This window comes from Nanorana parkeri, unplaced genomic scaffold, assembly GCF_000935625.1.
Source record: "Nanorana parkeri isolate BGI_ZX_2015 unplaced genomic scaffold, ASM93562v1 scaffold539, whole genome shotgun sequence".
Lineage (NCBI taxonomy): Eukaryota > Metazoa > Chordata > Amphibia > Anura > Dicroglossidae > Nanorana > Nanorana parkeri.
Genome location: NW_017306807.1, coordinates 163,720 through 184,469, shown reverse-complemented (window position 1 = coordinate 184,469; position 20,750 = coordinate 163,720). Strand labels below are relative to the sequence as shown.

Genomic DNA, 20,750 nt, shown 5'->3' with positions numbered 1-20,750 from the left:
AGCCATTGGGGTCTATTTATCAATGTTGTCATCCAAGATTTACACATTTTTCTCCCTATGTATATGAAGTGTATGAATCTCGTGTAACAGTAATTAGAAATGATTCTGTCACAGAGATTGTTATGAGCAGCGCAAGCACCGCCCACACGAGCCCATAGCAGCCAATCGCTGCGGATGCCGATTCATGCGCTGCGCTCTACCCCACACATGCTATTCACCAGACGCCGTCCCGCCCCGAACGTATTGACGTCACTGGCCCCGCCCCATGCCCCGGCTCGTTTAGCCATGGCGTCGCTCGTCTCTCAGTAACGGGCTGCGGTTCAACATGGCTGCCGGAGGGTTGATGTCCTGATGGAGCGCTGCCTTGTTTTCTCTTCCCGCTCATTCATATAGCACGAGCCTGCGGAGTGCGCCCGCCGCAGCCGTCATACTCTCCCCTCTATCCCTGTGACTCTCCTCCATTCCACCGGCTGCTGCATGTCTGCAGCTGAAAGGGGGCGTTTTACTGAAAATTTCCTCACCTGTCTGTGCAGCACCCTCAAGTACCTGACCTACTTCAGGTCCAGGAAGAAATCCCTGCACTACTGCAAAATCAAGGAGCCCAAGCTGGAGGAGATGGACGAGCAAAGTGTGGAGGTGAGGCAGGGGCTGACTGATGACAGGTGGCTGCTTGGGTCATGTATGGGCCATGTGTGTTGTGGGGCTAGCTGCCTGCACTGATGATGACCATATGTGCTAGCCATTCATCTGGAGTCCCTGCTCCTCCTGCAGCCTCCATGCTGAGTAATAGAGTGTTGAAGAAGATTTGTGATTAGCTCTGATCATTTCAGGTGACCAGATGTCCCCATTCTAACCTCCTCCTTCTTGTAGATCATGATCAGAGGTGCCAGCTGAGGACCTGCAATATGTCCATGGCTGCTATTTGCTGGAGGGAGCTTGTCATTATCTTGATATATAGGTGGGGACTGTGGCATGAGCCCTGGGGGGTCATTCAAAACAGTGGGATAAATCCAGACTTATAGAAGAACTCCAGGATTTTTTTATTAACCCTAAGTGCCTGTTTATGTCTAGGTCCTAAAATAACAAAGATATACTCACCCAAACTTCCAAGTCGGCCAGCTGTGCTCCCCCTAGCCTGTCTCCCCCCTCCCTTCCAGCAGCATTGGAATGTTCCTCTGTGCCCTCACATCTATATACATTGTATAGAACCTGATAATTTGCAGGACCTTAGACCTCTGCAGAGTAGGGGGAGTGACATTCCAAGGACTATTGTAAGAACAAGCAAGCCCTGACCTTTGGGTGAGTGTTTTTGTAACCCAGACAAAAACTAGCAGTTTAACCCTTGCAGTGTGGGGATAGCCCCATTGCAAGGGTTAATACAAAAATTGCTGGAGTTTTACTTTAAAGTATATCTAAGGCAACTTTTTATTTTGGGGGATGGTTAAAGCTGGACTCTGGGATGAGCAAATATTGTTTCAATCCAAAAGTCTTCAAGGTATCTTGTTAATTTGTATTGGACTTTTAAGGTACCTCAGAATACGCATATACAAATGTAAAATATCAAAACTACTTTATTTCAGTCCATTAAAATGTCCCATGTATTGCAAACATAATAAACAATTAACAATTGTAGCCCCAACTATACTTGTCACACAGATATTACATTATTAATTTCCAAAAGGGCGCCCTATACCTTAACATCCTTCCACTGAGATAACAGTGTTGTCCATTGTACTGATAAAGAACTGTTCTGAGCATGTACAGTCAGGATGCAGACAGTCTGTATCCAGGGGCATACATTTATTTATGATAGGGCTGAAACAACTAATCGATAATGAGAATAGTTGTCAACAATTCTCATTATTGATTAGTCGAATTCCCTGCCGCCACTCTGCTCCTCCAGTCTCCTCCCTGCTGGTGCTGGCTGCAGCGGTCTGTGTCACTTTCAATCCCCGCTGCTCTCCCCGCATGTAACGGCAGTGGCAGCAAGGACATGGACCACTGCAGCCGACACCAGTGGGAAGGAGAGACCGCTGTGAATGTATTCCTCCTCTGCCTGCCCCTTTCCTCCACCTTTGCCTGCTCCGTTTCCTTCTCTGCTCCCCCATGCCCCCTTTTCCGCCGTTGTTCTGTCAATCCCTCGGACTTGAGTCCACCAGCGTCAAGTCTCCCATCAGCAGCTGGAGAGAAAAGCCAGCCTGCTATTGGATAGTTTAAATTACAATAGTAGGCTGGCTATTGATCCCGCCCACTGCCTGCTGTCAATCAGCAGATGAGGACCTGAGGGAGAACTTTCTTCCTTAGTTCCCTCCTCTGCTGATTGACAGCAGGCAGTGGACAGGTGGGATAGCCAGTCTGCTATTGTGATTCCAAATAGTCATTAGGAGGCTGGCTTTTGCGCCCAGCCACTGCCTGCTGTGTTTACATTCAGCCGTCATTCCCCAGTGAAGTGGAAAGGTAAACAAAAATATAAAAAAAGTGAGAAGTCTGTTTTCGGCCTGACAAATTCTGCTGCAGGATGTGTGTTGCAGTGCCATTCATTTCTATGGCACCCCAAATGCGCCTCCCGCCCACAGTGTGTTTGCCCGCACTGGAACGCATGGTACGGCAATGCCCTGCATTCCAGTGCCATGCGATTGCAAAAAAATGTGCATGCAGTTTTATTCTGAAGTAAACTTTGTAACACTCCGTTTGTGTATTTCATTTTAAATAAAAGATGGTTTTTAATTTTTTTTTCTTTAACTGGTTAATCGGAAAAAATAATTGGCCAACTAATCGATTTTGAAAATAGTTGCAGCCCTAATAAGTGCACAATTTACACAGTGCTTTACACCGTGCACATTCACATCAGCTCCTGTCCTCAAGAAATTTACAGTCTGGGGTCCCAATTGCACAGGTATATAGGGCCCATTTAGACACCTGTAAGACCCATGCACAGCGATCCAGTTGTCTTTTTATGGTGTACGTCAGCCTGTGTGTATGAGCTCTTAGAATTGTTTCGGTAACATACTGCTGTAAGTAATTGATATGACTTGTTTGTGGTGGAGATGGCGTGTTGTAATGTCATTCTGGAGTTTCCAGTGCTGTATTAATATTTAACCTGTAATTTACCCTTTCATTAGCTACAACTGTGTAGTTAGCACAGTAGAGCTTGCAGCCCCTCTGCAAGGGCTAAGAACACTTTTTTTTTTTCCAGAGTTCTGCTTTAAATTTAGGTGCTTGCACTGTTTGTATTTTAAAAATCTATATTTACTGATGTATTTATAAATACAGAGCTGCATTTTATTTGTGTTTTTTATAGCTGCCTGGAGTTCAGCTTAAATACAAAAAAAAAGTTTTGGCTTTAGAGGCACTTTGTTTTAAATTCTAGTAGTTTTACAGAGTCTTGCTTGTTACACATCTGTAAATCTAGAATAGGGGTAGGTTAACTCTGACTTTCTAGCTGTGTTGAAACTACAAATCCCATCATGCATCTACCTCTGGGAGTCATGTCCGTGGCTGTCAGTCTTGCAATGCCTAATAGAATTTGTAGTTGCACCACAGCTGGAGGGCTGGAGTTTGCCCACCCCTGATTTAGAAGATCAATCTGCTGCTTTCCTAGTGCTAGTACTACCCCCACACACCTAATGTTTCCTTGGCCATGTTCCCGCTTACTGAACAGAGGGGGACACTGATTGCATGTCCAGCCAACAAGCTAGAGGTAGGAAGTGTTAGGCCTCCTGATCCCAGGAGAAAAGCGTGCAGTGTGTAATTGCACGCAGCAGCCTGTTCTTCCCAATGGGAGGATGTGGCTGTACGCTGTCATTGATGCACACCCGAACTTTGACATCCATGCGGGTACGGGTGTCTTCACTTGGCCGCAAACGTGTACTCCCCATCTGAATGAGGCCTTCTAGGAAATTGCACTACCATCTGAAGTAGGGCTGCAACCAACTAATCGGTTATGAAAATAGATTAGTTGGTTGCATCCCCTAGCTCTCTCCCCCCACGCTGGGAGAAGGGTGCAATAGCCAGCCTGCTATTGGAATTTGAAATGGCCAATAGCAGGCTGGCTATTGCCCCAGCCCACTACCTGCTGTATGTACATTCAGCTGTTGTCTGTGGAATCTTGCCACTGGCAGCTGTCATTCCCTGGCGGAAGCTATTCAAGCGCCATGTGCTTGCAATACAATTATTAGTAAAAAATTATAAAAGGTGGGGAAAGTAATTTTCGGTTTTGGCCTGACAAATTCTGCTGCGGGAAAATGCAATGGTACCCCAAATGTGCCTCCCACCCACAGTGTGATCTCCCCCACTGGAACGCACGGTACTGCAATGCTGTGTGTTCCGGTCCAGTGCGATTGCAAAAAAATGCGCATGCAGTTTTATTTTGAAGTACACTTTGTAAGACTGCATTTGTGTATTTTATTTTAAATTTAAAGGTGGGATTAAAAAAAAAAATGTTTTTGTCCCATTAATGGAAAAAATAATCGGCCAACTAATCGATTTATGAAAATACACATTAGTTGCAGCCCTATTCTGAAGTGGTAGGTGAGTGTCAATGACAGGATTGTGGTACAGAATTACAAATCCTCTGGCAGGTAAATTGGTAAACACATTTTATTTTAACAGTGTATTCAGCTGTTTGTTCATAGTTACACTTCGATTCAGTATCACAGTGCATGTTTTTTATGCTGAGGTTATGAAGCTATCAGCCCCACATAGCCTTAGCTGTGTTTTATGTTAGTAATCCCTGTCACACAAGCATTGGGAGAGGTATTAACACACAAAAAAAAGAATACAAGCACCAGTTTAGATGGTTGATGGATTTAGCAATACGTGTTCTAACCGAGTAGGTGAATGTGTTTTGTTTTTTTTTTGGGGGAGGTGGGGCGGAATTTTTACTTTTTTTTTTTTTTTCCTGTAAGTTTTTAGGTGCGATTAGGGATTCCTGCGTGAGGAAACTTGCCTTTTTCGTGCAGCAGGAATCCCTAATGTGGCGTTTACCAGCGGCATTACCCATTTAAGTTAATGATCAGGTGACAGCTGCTGCATGTAATGATATGTGATATGAGTACATGCTGCTGGAAAACGCAAGTTCCTGATGCAGGAATCCTTAATTGCACCTAAACGTACAGATTTGAATAGAGCCTAACACACACACACACACCCTCTGCACATAAATAATACCCCCAGCACCTATAAAGTAATACAACCCCGTTCAACACACACACATTCCCCCCCCCACACACACAGCGGGCCGGTACTTTGAGACCCCTGCTCTAAGCAAATCACCTGTAAAAGCTTTTAAATCTCCACCTATGGACAATGTTATGTATCGTAGTTTTTCACCATTTGACTGGTGCTTGCAATTTTAAGGCTTGACCTAGTAGGTACTCGACGCAAGTAATTTTACAAACTTCTAGATCTATATGGTTATTAGGAGTGGAATAAAACTTGTAGAAAATGTTGTTTTAGTTTTTCATCATAGATACCCTTTAAGTTGACTGAGTTACCCATGTGTAAATTCATTCTGGGTAGTGCTCCTGACCCTCCATTAGGTCTCGTTCACACCTAGGCATATTGCATATGCGCGTCTGTCGCGCGGTTCTACCGCGATCCGCGTAAATTTTTTTTATTTTTTTTGCTGGAGTGGGGCTGTTAGTATATTGGCTGCAGCGCAGTGCGTTTTTGACGCGTTTGCGTATCTGTTCCGTTTCCGGACCTGACAAAATGTGACATGCAGTATTTTTTCTGTCGTAAGCTGAACGGACTGCGCACGTAAGAACTGTAGCCCATAAAACACATAGGGATACATTGGGATGCATTTTGAGTGCAGCAGCGTACGGAGCCGGTCAGCACACAAAACGGACATCGTGTGAACAGGCCCTCACAGACATAGTAGGTGTTGTGGATATGGAAATGTATTACCATAACAAATAAAGAGGACTTCGTAGCGTCAGGAACTGTTTATTCTAAACATAACTTTAGCACTAGATCTACAAGTGCCTCTATCTGCAGTAGACTTGGTTACACCTAGCCTAAGCTTGTTGTGCTTAGAGACCTGTAAACAATTAACGGTATACAGAGTGATGAACATACACAGGTTAAGTCTTACAGGGCTGGACAGTTACCAGGAGCCATGTAGCCAAAGAGTCCAAAACAGAACTACTAGCATTAGATCTTTCTGGGTGTATTTTTATATGGAAGTTGGTGAATACACATGTTTACTGAAAGGACTTACTGCTGGCTTTTAGTTTCCACTGACAATTTTTTTTTTGTATTATGTTATGTGTTAATTCCTCCATATCTATTTCAGCATAGCTACTGGCTTTGAAATAGAAATCTGTATCCACTGTAAACCCCCAGAGAATTGTTATTTAACCCTTTTGCGACCACAGTTTATTGATGCAGAGATCTCCAACCCAAATTTAGCAGTTAGCATGCGCTGGCTGACTTGTCAATAACGTGACAGGTCATTGCATACCTAAATAATTTTATATACAAGACTTATTTGATAAGATGTTTTTTTATCAAATTAAAAAAAAACAACTTTGTTTTTCCTGATCAAATGATCACCACAGGTTGAGCTCACTTTTGTAATGTAATATTTGGTAAAGCCTACTGAAATATCCATTGTCGGCAATTATTCACCATCTTCTCAACAGTGAGAGTTGTGTAGCTCCATTCCCAACTCGTCCTTTCTGACACAACCATAGTTAAAGGGTTTGGGTTTCCCCTGGAGGTCCTCGATCTGCTACTTACCTGGCTTCTCACCTTATGCTTACATGTTCATTCAGCCTACCGGAAATCATTAAACAGGAGTCTCCTGAGTCACTGATCTCCACTCTAAATTCCTCTCCAGTGGTTACAGGCTCATGGAGGAGAAAGATGAGCCTGGAGACCAGAAAAGATAGAGCGAGGTCTGCAGAAATTTAAGTGGCTGCCAAAAGCAGTCAGGCAATGCTTCTGGTAAAAAAAAAGGCATGAGGAGAATACTAGCTGTCTTGCTGTAGTGCTTCTCCAGTGGTTTTTAACTTTACTGGTGCATGTGTATGTTGTAGGTTGGGGAATCAGAAAATGATAAAGCTACAAACATAAGGGGAACTAACATTTTCCGAAAGAAATTGGCAGTGGCAGCCTCTGTGTATATCTCATCTGTACACTACAATTGTTAATTTCCATCTGAAAGTGCTAGTTAGTAATAACAAAACAATATTGCTCCCAGCACTCGTTGATTTGCTCCATAGGTTGGGTGCCAACATGATCCCTCGAGATCTCTATTTTGCTGCACGTCAGTTTAAGCATACACATGCAGTTTATTGGAGTAAGTGGTTAATGCACATCCCTACCTGGGATCCTCTCTGATGTTGTACCCACAATCTGGGCTTAGGCTATGTTCATACCATGTCTGGACCAGATCTGGAGCAGGTCTTCAAACGTAGTGCATTTGCCAAATTTTTGCTGCATTTTTATCGTCATTCAATATCATTGTATCCCCTTCATAATTGTGAATTAGTTTTGATATAAATGTATGCTCATTCAATGAGTTTTAAAAAAGGATTAAGTTAAATAAATTTCCCTGGTACTCCTATTCTGCAAAGCAGGGCACTGCTGGATATGATGTAGTTCCTCATATCTTTATAAATTGTTTACCTACTTCAGGGTTACATTGCTCCAAGAGCTGGCTTGTACCTTTTGAAACTATTTTGCTGATTGCTGGAATCAGAGCTGACATAATCGAAAGTGGAATGTCAGCTATTCCATTTAAATGCTTGTCTGTACACACAACTCAATTTCCTATCTCTTTGAAGCTTAGCGTAAGGACCATTCACTGTTTTTTTTCCCCCCACATTTACTTTGCAGTTACAGTGTGGCTTGTTTTTCTGCCGCTTTGCAACATTTGTCCAAATATCTACATATACAGTGTGTGGTCCAAGACAACAACCACTTATGTATCTGGACTTCTTTTTGATGTAAGAGTTCAGGACCACTTGAATATTAAAGTGATACTAAACTCAAGAATTAAATCTTAAAAATGCATTCAATTACCGTAAATATTAACAATGTATCTTATTTGTGTATCACTCGGCTGTAGATCCTCAAATCATCTCTGAATTGGTGCTGACACTGTCCTTCCTTCTGGAGCGTGACTACTTTTGTTTCGCAGGGACCCTGTGTGTGTGCTGTAAAGTAGCCACTGCTCCAAGCTCACTCCCGTGATGGACTGTAACTTCAATACAAATTAGTAAACCTAAATGTAAACGGTGGTTACTTTGCAACACACAGGGACCATGGGGAACAAAAGTAGCCACCCTCCAGAAGGAAGGACAGTGTCGGCACCAATTCAGAGATGATTTGAGGATCTACCTCTAATTCACAAATTAGATACATTTTTGTTAATAGTTTGGGTACTTGAATTTTATTTTTAAGATTTATCTCCTGAGTTTGGTGTCATTTTACTATGTGAAAAAGGCAACATACTCTCTTTGGGGAAGTGAAACTGAGAATTGACACCTTTTTTTTTTTTTTTTTTCATCCATGAAAAATTGACATGCATACTTACTGGTTTACATGAGAAACTTCTTAAGGTATATGACCCTTGTATCCAATACGCACACCCAACACTTTAGATGATGAGCTTAACTTTCCTCTGAACCTCTTTCGGTTGATTCTTCACTTTTCTCTTACTGGTTTCCCTATTTGACTCTTTTTCTTCATGTTAAACTATATTTTCCGGTGCCCCCCTATGTACTGTCTTTTGGTGATAAGGAGTAGCTAGTGAATGGAATCCTATCTGGAACTTATTTTTCATAACACCTTTTTGGGCCCTGAACCCTGTTGCATTGTATATTCATATTACTTTCTTTAAATATGTATTGTATTTATTGCATTTCGTATTACTTCATCTTCTTGGTTGTGAATGTATCCTAAGTATAAATATACAAAACGCTTGGAGACCCCTACGAAAGACTGACTCTTGCTACTAATTATTGGGGTCAGGACCCTAGACTTATATTACATAAAGATTTAACAAATGTGTACAAGTATTTGTTTTGAAAATTAGTAAACACTATTGAAATGTTAATATTCCTGCCTTGCATTTTATTAGAAAAATAACAGAATAAAGTGACAATAACTGCAATTGATAGCTTAGTTCCAATTCTTGAATTACTGTGGTTTCCACCATTGCTGAAGTTTCTCACAAATATTTACTTTACATTTGTTGTCTTTTTTATTAAGGGCATAGCGGAGGTCTTCAGATGTTTCATTTGCATGGAAAAACTGAGAGATGCCCGCCTTTGTCCACACTGCTCTAAATTGTGTTGCTTCAGTTGTATTCGGGTAAGTAATCACTTTTCTTTTTATTCTTTTCCTTTTTGTTTTGTTTTTTTTTCTTCACCTGTTTTAAACATAGGTGGTCTTTGTTTACTTTTCTTAAAGTGAACCTGTGTTTTGCCTATGCAATGATGCAGTCTATGCAGAAGTATGGCCTCCCATTATATTACAAAAAAAAGTGATGCAGAACTTAATTATAAACGCATCTGCACTTTGTTTTATTAGTTCCGCTAAAAAGTCCCACAATTACCTGTTGAGCCTGCCAGTGAAGTTCACCCAAAGCAGCTTCCTGTTATGGGATGACAACGATGCTGCACTACTCTTGAATTCAGAGCAGATTTGCCACTCATGTATGCTGTGCCTTGCAGTGAATGAGAAAATTTTGTATGGAGTGGGACTCTCATTGTCGCTGTTGATTCTCAAGCATGCTGCTTATCAATCAGCAGCTAGCCACACCTAAACCTGCCCATTGCTTTTTTAGATCGGCAGCACTGCTTCTGTTGCTAAACCCCCCCACTGTAGACTGCAATGTCTGGGAGGGGGCATGTGTGAAGCAAAATAGAGGATTTTTGTTCACTCAGGAAAGATAAAGGTTTTTTTCTCCAGTCATCTTCCAGGACTGCCCATAAGCTCTGCCTCCAGAAAGGAAACCTATCACCCAACAGAGTTTAAAAGAGATCCCACCAGATCCTATCCTTAGTTATTGTGTTTCCTCCATCCGGAGGAGACTTATCAACTTTGTCTGGAGCTTCGCCCTCTCATGGGTTGTCTGGCATGATGGTTACTTAGCCACAGCGCACATTGCAGGCTGACAGCAAAGGAGGTGACCTGGGCTCCTTTTTCCCTTTTGGTACCTGGTGAGGGTCAGTACCGGTAACCAAGTCATTACGCCCCGTGGAGGCTTGCACAGCTCTGTCGGGTGGTGGGTTCAGCTTCCGTTTTGACCGTGGCGCAGCTGACGTCGCTTCCGGGGTGGGATGATGCGATTTCCGGGCGCCGGAGGCTGTGCTCCAAGCCTCGATCTGGGGAAGGGGAGGGGTCAAGAGCAGTACTTGAAGCGGGAATCCCTGGCCGATGCATCTGTCTCAGGCTCAAGCATAGGTCCCTGTGGATGCAACCACGACTAGTACCGCTTCTGCTCAGATAATAGCTCTGTATTTTCCTAGCTATGTCCATGAGGTTTTGGCTATTTGTAGCTCTGCTGCATGCACAAGAGATATCCTTATTGGTGTTGGGACTCCTATTGTGTGCCCATGGGTGGTCTCCAATGTCTAGGCTGGCCCTCTGACTGGTGGTCCTTCTCCTGTCTTCTAGGCTAAAGCCCCTGATAAAGTTAAAATTGTACCTAGGAAGAAATGTGCTGTCTGCTCAGTACTACTTTGGTTAAGCCCCTGTGTCAACCCTGTATTAATGGCTTATTTAGGGAAGATTTGGCTAATGCGTGCAGCAGTCTTTTAGCCTCAGTTAAAGAGGAGCTGGCTTCCACCTTTCATTATTTCAGAAGCCTGATTGAGGCTATGAGAACCCCAATGGAGACCCCCCTCCACTTCCAAAGCCACTCCTTTATTATCTGGATCAGGAATTGGTTTGCCTAGATCTGCTGACTTTGTTTACCAGAAGAAGCATCCTCTTCAGCCACAAGGTTTAAATTGTCCCTGGATGATGTAGAGGACCTACTCAGGGCAATTTATGAAACCTTAGAGATCCAGGAGGATAAAGTACATTAATCTAGGCATGATTTAACATACCAGAGTCTGCAGAAGAAAACGTCTAATTTGCTTCCTGTACACAAGGTGCTTTCTGATTCTGTCCAGAAAGGAAGCCTTTTTGTCTTCGTTTAAAGCGGAAATTTAAGTTTTGAGGAAGACACTTCCAAGGTGTGGAATAAAAACCCCAAATTGGATGCACCTCTATCTAAGATCTCTAAAAAGTCAGACCTAGCATTTGAGGACAAGGGCAACCTTAAAGATGCTATGGATAGAAAAATAGAAGTACTGCTAAAGAGAGCATGGAATTCCATTCTAGCCAATCTAAAACCTGCTTTGTCCACCACCCGTGTCACCAGAAATTTCTAGTTCTGGCTTTCGCAGTTGAAAATAAAAACAACTTATGGCCGGCACTCCTGGGGATCAGATTCTGGAATCCCTTCCTATGCTATTCAAAGCAGTTGGTTGCTTTTTGGACATCTCAACTGAATAGGTTAGAATGATGGCCCACTCCTCCACGCTCATTAACTCATCCCGTAGAGCCCTCTGGGATGGGGGATTCAGCCTCAAAACTCCACATGTGTAACTTACCTTTTTCAGGTGACCAGCTGTTCGTTCTTGACCTAGAAGCAGCCTTGGAATGAACAGCGGACAGGAAGAAGGCTTTTCCTGTAAAGAGGAAGAAACCTTTCAACAGGTTTTTTTTTCGTGACCAGAGAGCAAAGAGGAAAAGCCCAAAAGGAATTGGGCAGAAAGAAAGTTAGGGGAGGCATTCTCTTTAACCCCCCTGCTCAAAACCCCAAGCAGCAGTGACACCATCTCTCCAGTGGGAGGAAGATCGGCAGATTTGCTTCCACAGTGGAACCTGATTTCTGCCAACAGGTACATTTTGGGGATTGTCAAGCTAGGTTATCACCTGGAGTTCAACAGTCCCCCTCAGCAAAGATTTATTGTGACCGATCTTCCCAAAGACACTGTAAAAGCATCTGCACTTTGCAGTCTGTTGGGAGATCTGGTAGACCAGGGAGTTATCATCCCTGTGCCAAGCGAAGAGATAGCCACAGGTGTTCTCGTGTGTGTGTGTGCAGAAGCTTTCGGGAAAATTCCAGCTTATTCTATACTTCAAGCCTCTAAATGTATCAGTAAGATGCAAGAAATTCAGAATGGACTCAATATTTTCTTTAAGGAACATCATTTAGCCAGGTTCTTTAATGGCGACCATATATTTAAGAGACGCTTATCTACAAATAGCTGTCAGGAATAGGCCACAAAGGTTCCTCAGGCTGGCAGTCAGGATAGGGCCGAAGATTCACCACTTCAGGTTCAGGGCCCTTCTCAGCCTATCCTCGGCACCAAGGATATTTGCCAAAATAATGGGAGAAGCCTTGGCCCCTTTGAGGCTCAAAGGGATATGCATTGTTCCTGTTCTAGACGACCTGTTGGTGACTGCTCCATCTCCAGACCAACTGAGGAGGGACTTGGAATTCACACAGGATTGGCTACGGAATCTAGGCTGGCTTATCAAATAAAAGTCCAACCTGACTCCCATCTCAGACGACAAGGTTTCTTGGGTACATTCTCAATACTATAGAAGAAAAGATTTTTCTTCCACAGGACAAGATACAGAAGATTTCTTCAAGCGTGGCTATGCTTCAGGGAAATCAGGCTGTATCACTAAGGTCGACCATGTCAGTACTGGGTCCCATGACCTCCACCTTTAATGCCGTATGGGCAAGGTTTCACCAGAGACCACCAGAGTTTTCTCCAGAGGATTTGAGACCATTCAGGGGATTCCTTGGATTTAATGTGCTGTCTTCCAACAAAGGTGAAACAAGCCCTTTGGTGGCGGAGAGATCGAAGGAGGTTGCTGACGGGGCTGCATGTCCCAAGTACTATTGGACAATGTGATAACAGTGGCCTACATCAACAGACAAGGGGGCACAAGAAGTTGTGCTCTTCAGTCTCTTTTTGAAGGAAATTTTTTACCTGGGCAGAAAAGACCCTTGCTTCTATTTCGACAGTTCATCTCAGAAGTTGCCTCCAATCAGGTTGCTGACTGAGTCGCAGGAAAGTTCTACAGGAGGAGTGGAACCTTAAGGCTGGGTTTACACCTAGGTGTACCGAATACGCGCGTTTCCGAAGGCTTCTTGGCTGTATCCCAATGGATACCCACGGCAAATACGCCCCAAAGAAGCTCCTGCACTTCTTTGGGCATAGGGCGTTTTGCAGCGCGTTCCTACGCGCTGTAAAACGCCCAGGTGGGAACCATGCCCATAGACGATCATTGGTTTTCACATGTTGAGCGTTTTACAGAGCGAAGGAACGCAATGTAAAACGCCCAGGTGTGAACCAGGCCAAAATGTTTTCAGCCTTCTGACACGAGTGGGGATTCCCGAAGTGGACTTATTTGCCACAGAGGAGGATGCCAGGAATGAGAGATTCTTCTCCTTAACCCCAAGGGACAGAGCAGTTGGCATGGATGCTATGATGAACCCTTGGTCTTTAAGTCTTTGTAATGCCTTTCCTCCATGAAACCTGTTTCTGAAAGTATTGCTGAAGTTCCAGGAGGAGAAAACAATTGCTCCTTTTTGGCTGAAGAGAACGTGATTCATGCTTGTTTTCTCCGTCATCCCGCCCGCCTTGGGGTCTACCAATCAGGAAAGACCTCTTGGTGCAGGGCAGTTTGAAAACATTGAGCAGCTCTACCCTCTTGTCTCCAATCCTGCTGCTTGAACCTCGGTGCCTGGTAAAGCTTCCGCCAGAGCCTTCACTGAGCAATAGGTGAAAAACAGGCTTTTGCAAGGGGATCCGTCCATCCAATACTTTATTTGCAAAAAGGCATAACAGCAGCAAACAAACAAATGCTGACCTGTTTGGGGGCTGAAACATGAAACGTTGCCATGTGACAAGATGTGTGCATCAATAAAATGATAACTTCTTGAAGATTTAACCATGGTGTGCTGGTGACATACTTTACTACTTGAATCCACAAACACACAGGCACAGAAAGGCAAGCCACTTGCTTACTCTGTGCTCCTCCCTGTTTCCAAGCTAGTAGATGGACAGCTGCTGGAGATTGCGCTGTCCCTTGTGATGTGCTAGACTGGAAGTTCAGGGAAGTGGAGTTAAGAGAGCTGGAGCCAGTTATTCCAAACTTCTAAAATATATTAAACAATTTCAAATATCATTCTTGCAGCTAGGATAGCAATGGCAAAACATTTGGGTCCCCTTAGACTATGATCAAACGTACATTCGGTAATGCATCCAAAACTGAACTTGTACCACATGTCGCTCCAGGTAAGGTTAGGCTATACTCCAATTACATCTTGTTTCGTAGAACAGTATCACTTAATATAACATAACATTTCTGAAGCCTCACTATAAAATGTCAGTGTATCACAGTTGAAGACAATGTTAAATATGCTCAGACTGCACTTTAAAACCTGTTGTTTTTATTTACAGAGATGGCTGACTGAGCAGAGGGCCCAATGTCCACACTGCAGGTAAGCAAAGTACCTGGTTTTCAACCAGTCTGTGAACCTTAATTTTTCCAGGTCATGATATAGCTTGAAGTAGTTACTTTCCACTGGACTTGTCCTGTAATGTTGAAGACATTTTGGTGAAGACAGTTCAGCCATGTGCTACGCTCACTCACTCTACTGTATCTGTGTAGTGCTCTCCTGTTCTCAATAGGTTTCTCTCTTAACTTGTAAAAATGTTCTTGGCCTGAAGAAGGCTCAGTACAAGAGTCTCCTCCTGAGTGCATGCTGCGGAGCCCCAACCAGCCGCTTATGATGATTCACAACATAACTTTCTCTTTCACTGTTGGAGGACGAATGTAGATATGAAGCAAACATGCTTCTTTTCAGATTCAACCCCTTCTGCAGTTTTCACCTGGAATGGTGAGATCTTCCCAGCGTACACGTTGTTTACTCAGTAGAGACCATGCCTTAGTAGGGACCTTTTTTATCATTAAAGGAGAACTATGAGGCGAGTGAAAATCACTCAGCCTCATAGTTCGAGCCGACGTGTGACAATGAAACTCGCACGGCTGGCTCAATAGATCGGGAAGTGAGCGAACACATACCGTCGCTCGCTCACTTCTCGATCCTGTGCCTGCAGAGAGCCGTGACTGTCACTCACAGCTCCCTGCAGGGATTCCCCCCCTCCCCTGTCCGATCCTCCAGCGCTGACTGGAGGATCTAGCTAGGCAGAGCCAGCTGTCACTCACACAGCTGGGTGGATCCAGGCTGTATTGTCGGGATCCGTCCAGGCTGCGGCTCTCAGTTTACCGCGAGCTGCAGATCGCAGTATACTGAGCTTTGGGTGAAGGGAGGATGCTGGTTTGTGTCCTCCCGTTACCCTTAGGAGAACTATGGGAAAAAGCACTGACCCCATAGTTCTCCTCCTTTTTAAGGTCTACTCACCATGTGCAGTACTTTTTTCAAGCTTTTCTCCCCCTTTTCTGGCAGTTTCCTGTCCACCTAATGTTCCCTGGCAGCTATGATATGATAAAAGGGTATATGAGCATGTACAAGTAAAAGCATGATTACAAATGTTTAGAATCCATTATATATTGTTAAACACGCAACTATTTACTTGTTGCATTAGGGAAAATATTCCTCTGTGTATTCGATGATCGTGTGATATCTGTGCCACCTAATACTGTTTTGGAGATAAAGTATACCCCCCAAAAAAGAATCTCTGGAACAAGAGGAACTTGTATCCTGAATCCACATGATCCACCACGTTGAAGGAGATCATTGATCTCACGGACCTGTACCAGTGTACTTTAGTGACACTTGGCACTTTCTGTGATTCGTTGTTTATGGATTGGCACTTTGTCAATCATTCAATACAGATACTTCTTCTTGCAGGTTTGTAATCTCAGGCTTTTTTCTTCAGTGTTCAAATGTTCAAAAATTAAATGGGGAAAAAAAAATCAATGCTCGCCTTTTGTTTTATCTCTTGCCCTTTTTTTTCCCCCATTAGAACTTATACTACACAATTGTCACAATCATCGTTACAATTTAATTTTTCTCCAGGGCTCCCTTGCAGCTAAGGGAATTGGTTAACTGTCGGTGGGCAGAAGAGGTTACTCAGCGGCTTGACACACTGCAGTTGTGCAGCCTTAACAAGCATGAAGAAAACGAGAAGGATAAGTATGTAAAATTGTTATTTTGCTTATCACCTTCTTTCAATTACTTAGTGTCAGCAGATATTATGTTCTCAATTATGCAAGTGGAGCAATCTGAAGTTATTTGGGTTTCTGCTGGAGTTATAGCAATTTAAGCCCTACTCGCACCTCAGGAGAAACTAAAAACTGAGTATGTAGTTATGGTGGGTGCATAGGGCTATTTGGATTTATAGCCCTAAAATTTAAATAAAAATGTAAATTAAGGATGACACTCCTGTGGTGTTTTCTAGTTCCATTTCCGATCTCTCTCTGGAGAAGATGCTACAGTAGTCATGTGCTCATTATTTGTGCCCTTTGTTTGAGGATTTCTGTAACATTCCTTTGGGAGTCATTTGTTGCCTGGTATTGTAGCTAGCAGTGTTAATGCCCTCAATTTGGGGTGTTAGTGAAGTGCATGGAACTCTTGCAACCTCCTTCACCAGTCATGGCATAATCTAGTCTTTGGTTTTGGCAGTTAGATGCAAAGCACCATGGCTTAAATGCCCCACCTGACTATTTAATAATATCAGAACCTCCCCACTCTAGACCACTATTTCTGTAACGGAGTTAGGACCCAAATTGGACCACTGATGTGTTTGTGGTGGTTCACCACATGACTGTGTATAAACATAGGCTAGTTTTGTCCTAATGCGAAATCAGTTGCGATTTGATAAAGCACACTTTCAGCTTACTAAAGTGGTAAAGGGTGTTTGCAATATATTATATAGCCATTGTTATTTGTTTTACTGATTATTGTGGTAATATGTATCTTCTTGGGTCCCAATACAGTGGCCATTTACTTATTTGTTTCTTTGGATTTAAAGGACCCCTGATTTTATAGTACTTGCAATCTTCAAACCTAAACTATTAATTCCCTGTCACTGACCCTATTTACTGATGTTGGAGTATGTTGCACCTTCCTTTTCTTGCCCATAACATTATGGTGATGTCAGCTGCTCACATTCATTAGCATCTTCTTTTGGAATTAAGATCTTCATTTGCTTGGGGCTCTACCCTAACTTTTATCCAAATGTATTTGATACCATGTAGTTGTGATAGAAGTAAAATATCCGTTTACAGAACACATGACAACAGTGTAGTAATGCAATAATATAGAACTTTTCCTAACTTGCTATTTCAGATGTGAGAACCATCATGAAAAGCTCAGTGTATTTTGCTGGACTTGTAAAATTTGTATCTGTCATCAATGTGCCCTCTGGGGTGGAATGGTGAGTACACCTACATATGGTAGTGCTAATTTTCATGTTCTCAACTGACTTTCACTTTGTTTGTAGGCTGGTGTGGTGCTGGTACCACTATAGATTGTATTCCTCTTCATAATGCCAAATATTTGACATTTTACAGAAAAACCATTGAAGACACGTGGCCCAATAGCAACAAAAATACCCCTGCTAAAGAAAAGATACTGGGACTAGTCTGGGAACAACTGATTTGGAAAGTTGACTAATTAAGACCCACTGTGGATATAATTATTTAGGGATAGTGGGTGAATACATTAAATCCTTTGTCAACAATTGGTCTCTTATCTTCCAATTTGTATTGCATTTGAGTATATATTCCATAATAACTTCATGTTAAACTTAAACTGTTCTCTGCCAACCCATGGTTGACAGTGTTATGATTTATTTTTTATTTTTTCCCCAGCATGGAGGGCATACTTTCAAACCGCTTGCTGAAATTTATGAGCAACATGTCACAAAAGTAAATGAAGAGGTGGCCAAACTTCGCCGGCGGCTAATGGAACTCATCAGTCTTGTGCAGGAAGTGGTAAGATTTAATTATGCACCTAATAAAATGTTACTATTTATCATGCAGTGAGTGGACCGTAAAATCCAGTTTTGGTTTAAAAATAAAATCACAGTAATTTAGTAAACTATTAGGAAATGTAAGTAGGTGACAAACTGTTAAAGCAAATTCTTCTAAAGGATATTCACTTCTCTTTTACTCACTGCAGTTAGTTAAAAATACTGCAGGTAGCCAAAGTAGTCTACTTGTTCCAGTTGATGCATTCTCTGTAGCTGTTATCGTTGCATAAACTACATTTTACATACGGTAATTTGTGTTCTCCCTTGTCCATGCATAATTGTGTGGCATATTGTTTCAAGCTGCATCATGGACAGATTTTTCTTAGAATGACATTGCTGAAAATTCTGTTGGCTGAACACTTTCAAGTAGGCCACACGTGAGTTCTTTTTATCTTGTCTGAAGTTGATCACCTAAGTGCTCTATAGGAGGGATTGAGCATTAGAACTCTATATTCTAATGCTCAAAAACCCATAAAAAATAAGTTTCCTTCAAAATTAGACCGAGTGTGGTAGGGGCTGATGCATATACAATTATGTATAAAGTTCGGCATAGTATGTGAGTACTATACCGGCAATACATCAATCTTGAAATTACATAAGTCTAATTGTAAGCTTGTCCTGCCACGTTTCTAAACTACTCAAAGGCATAAGATGTAGCCATTAACTAACTTATTGATCCCTGACCTACTGAGCAGTCTTATCAATGTTCCCAAACCCTGCCCAAATACATTTTGGATTTGTGCGATGTATTGGGCTTTATAAATGAGTGAGCTACACCAGTATAATAAAACATACCATATTACAGACAGCATCTAGTTGAGCCTCCTGATTATAGTTACATAAATGACTATAAATGTTGTTTTGTGTTGCAGGAGCGGAACGTTGAGGCAGTACGAGGTGCTAAGGATGAACGTGTTCGAGAGATCCGCAATGCTGTGGAGATGATGATTGCCAGACTGGATACCCAGCTCAAGAACAAGCTTATTACACTTATGGGTACTTGAAGATTCTAATATGGTTCTTAAAAGAATGCAGTAAACAGACGTGCAGATGCTTGCAAAACTTATTGGAAACCTCATGGTTTTTTGTAAAGGCACAGTAACTGAGTTGTTAGAGTTGCGATCTTGCAGTTTCAGGGTCCTGGCTTCAGTTCCGACCTGAGATGCTTTTTGTGCCATTTCTTTTCCCTATTCTTTTATGGGTCTCCTTTGGATACTCTGTTGTACATGCAGTTGCATTTATCCTTAGTTTAGAATGCATTCACATTATTGCCTTCTGGTAATGTGAGTTAGAAAATGTATGTTTTATCATGCCTTAGCAGAGCACACGTTCATGCATGGCTTTGTTTGCGTTGTGGTACCATTCATTTTAAATGCACAAATACTCAATGCACCTCAATGCACAAATACAGTGCACCTCAAGCTAAATGTTTTAGCTCGCAACGTATGTGAACCCTGAACTCTAGAAAAATGGCTGATGACGATAGCCTATGTGAGTATAACAGAGGTCTGTATAGAGAGCCTTTAAATGTATGTGGGTAAAGTACATGCATTGTCTACTAAGTAATGTTACTTTATTCTTTATTGTTATGTTGGAAATGCAATATTTTTGAAGACTGACTATTTGAGTTTTTAGACTTCAGACATTAGTTCATAGAGGTAAAGTGTGTGAATGTGAAGCAGCAGACCAAAAGTGCATAGAGCCTTCATTCCCCTTGCCCCATATCTAAAGTGGAGTAATTCCTCTGCCTCTTACATTTTATACTCCACATCTACGTTCTCTTTGTGCTTTTAATTTATTGTACTTTTGAATCTTGTTCACTGCTATTGTCTCTATTTTCTCTAAATGTTTTATTTGTTGTACTCATATTTTTATGATTTGGGTTTGGGTGTTCTCAAGTTCATATGTGATAACTTTATTTTGTGTATATTTATAATTTGGAGCACAAGTTGCATAGTAGCATATTTTGTTGTATATAGCACTTTACAATGACTGGTATGTTCTTTTTGTTATTGCACTTTGGACATTTTTTGATCTAGCACTACAGCTTTTTCTCCCTACTGTGTATGTACAACACTGGTTGGGTAACATTACATGGTCCAGGTTGGACCTTTTGGGGAAAATCCTGATTTCCCCACTTCGGTGGCTCCTGCTAATAAACAAAATTGGCTTTAAAGTAGCTAGAACTATTTTTATAGTTGGATTTGTTTGTGTTTTAAAGTGTGTGTGTGTGTGTGTGTGTGTGTATATACATTTGGAAAACAGGTTGTCTAGTATTCACTATTTAGTGAGGTGTAAAGGGGAGATTCTGACTTTTCAGAAGTTTTTAATAACACAGTTAAAACACAATCTGCGTGTTTGTGTTTTTATAATGTATTTTTGCTGCTTTCATTTCCAGGCCAGAAGACTTCTCTGACTCAGGAAACAGAGCTTCTAGAATCACTTTTACAAGAAGTGGAGCATCAGGTACATACATGTTTTGTGTTTTCTAAAATGTAGAAAACAGGTCATTCAGCTCAGTTCTAAAACTGCAGAGAAAAAAGAGGAGCAAATGATTACGATTTGCCCACTATAGACATCTTTAACACTTTTTTTGTTCCATTTGTGTTTTGCACCACTTATTATAAATGGTTCTCAATTTATACTTTGCCTGGAAGTTACTATTTGACTTTCATGAGCTTCTGATTCAACAGTACCATTTAATTTGTAACTGTTAGCCATAAT

General features: G+C 42.0%; 1 protein-coding gene across 1 annotated transcript in view; it reads left to right on the top strand.

Annotated features, from left to right (window-relative positions):
- The first annotated feature begins 264 nt into the window (after nt 1-264).
- The window catches only part of TRIM37 (tripartite motif containing 37), a 97,977-nt gene continuing 77,491 nt past the window's right edge, over nt 265-20,750 (top strand). Inside the window, exons 1-8 of the mRNA XM_018561727.1 lie at nt 265-636; nt 9,223-9,324; nt 14,487-14,527; nt 16,070-16,186; nt 17,342-17,429; nt 17,866-17,988; nt 18,899-19,022; nt 20,425-20,492. Of these exons, the coding sequence (XP_018417229.1) occupies nt 478-636; nt 9,223-9,324; nt 14,487-14,527; nt 16,070-16,186; nt 17,342-17,429; nt 17,866-17,988; nt 18,899-19,022; nt 20,425-20,492 (822 nt within the window). The 5' untranslated portion in view covers nt 265-477. The remainder of the gene's footprint in view (nt 637-9,222; nt 9,325-14,486; nt 14,528-16,069; nt 16,187-17,341; nt 17,430-17,865; nt 17,989-18,898; nt 19,023-20,424; nt 20,493-20,750) is intronic.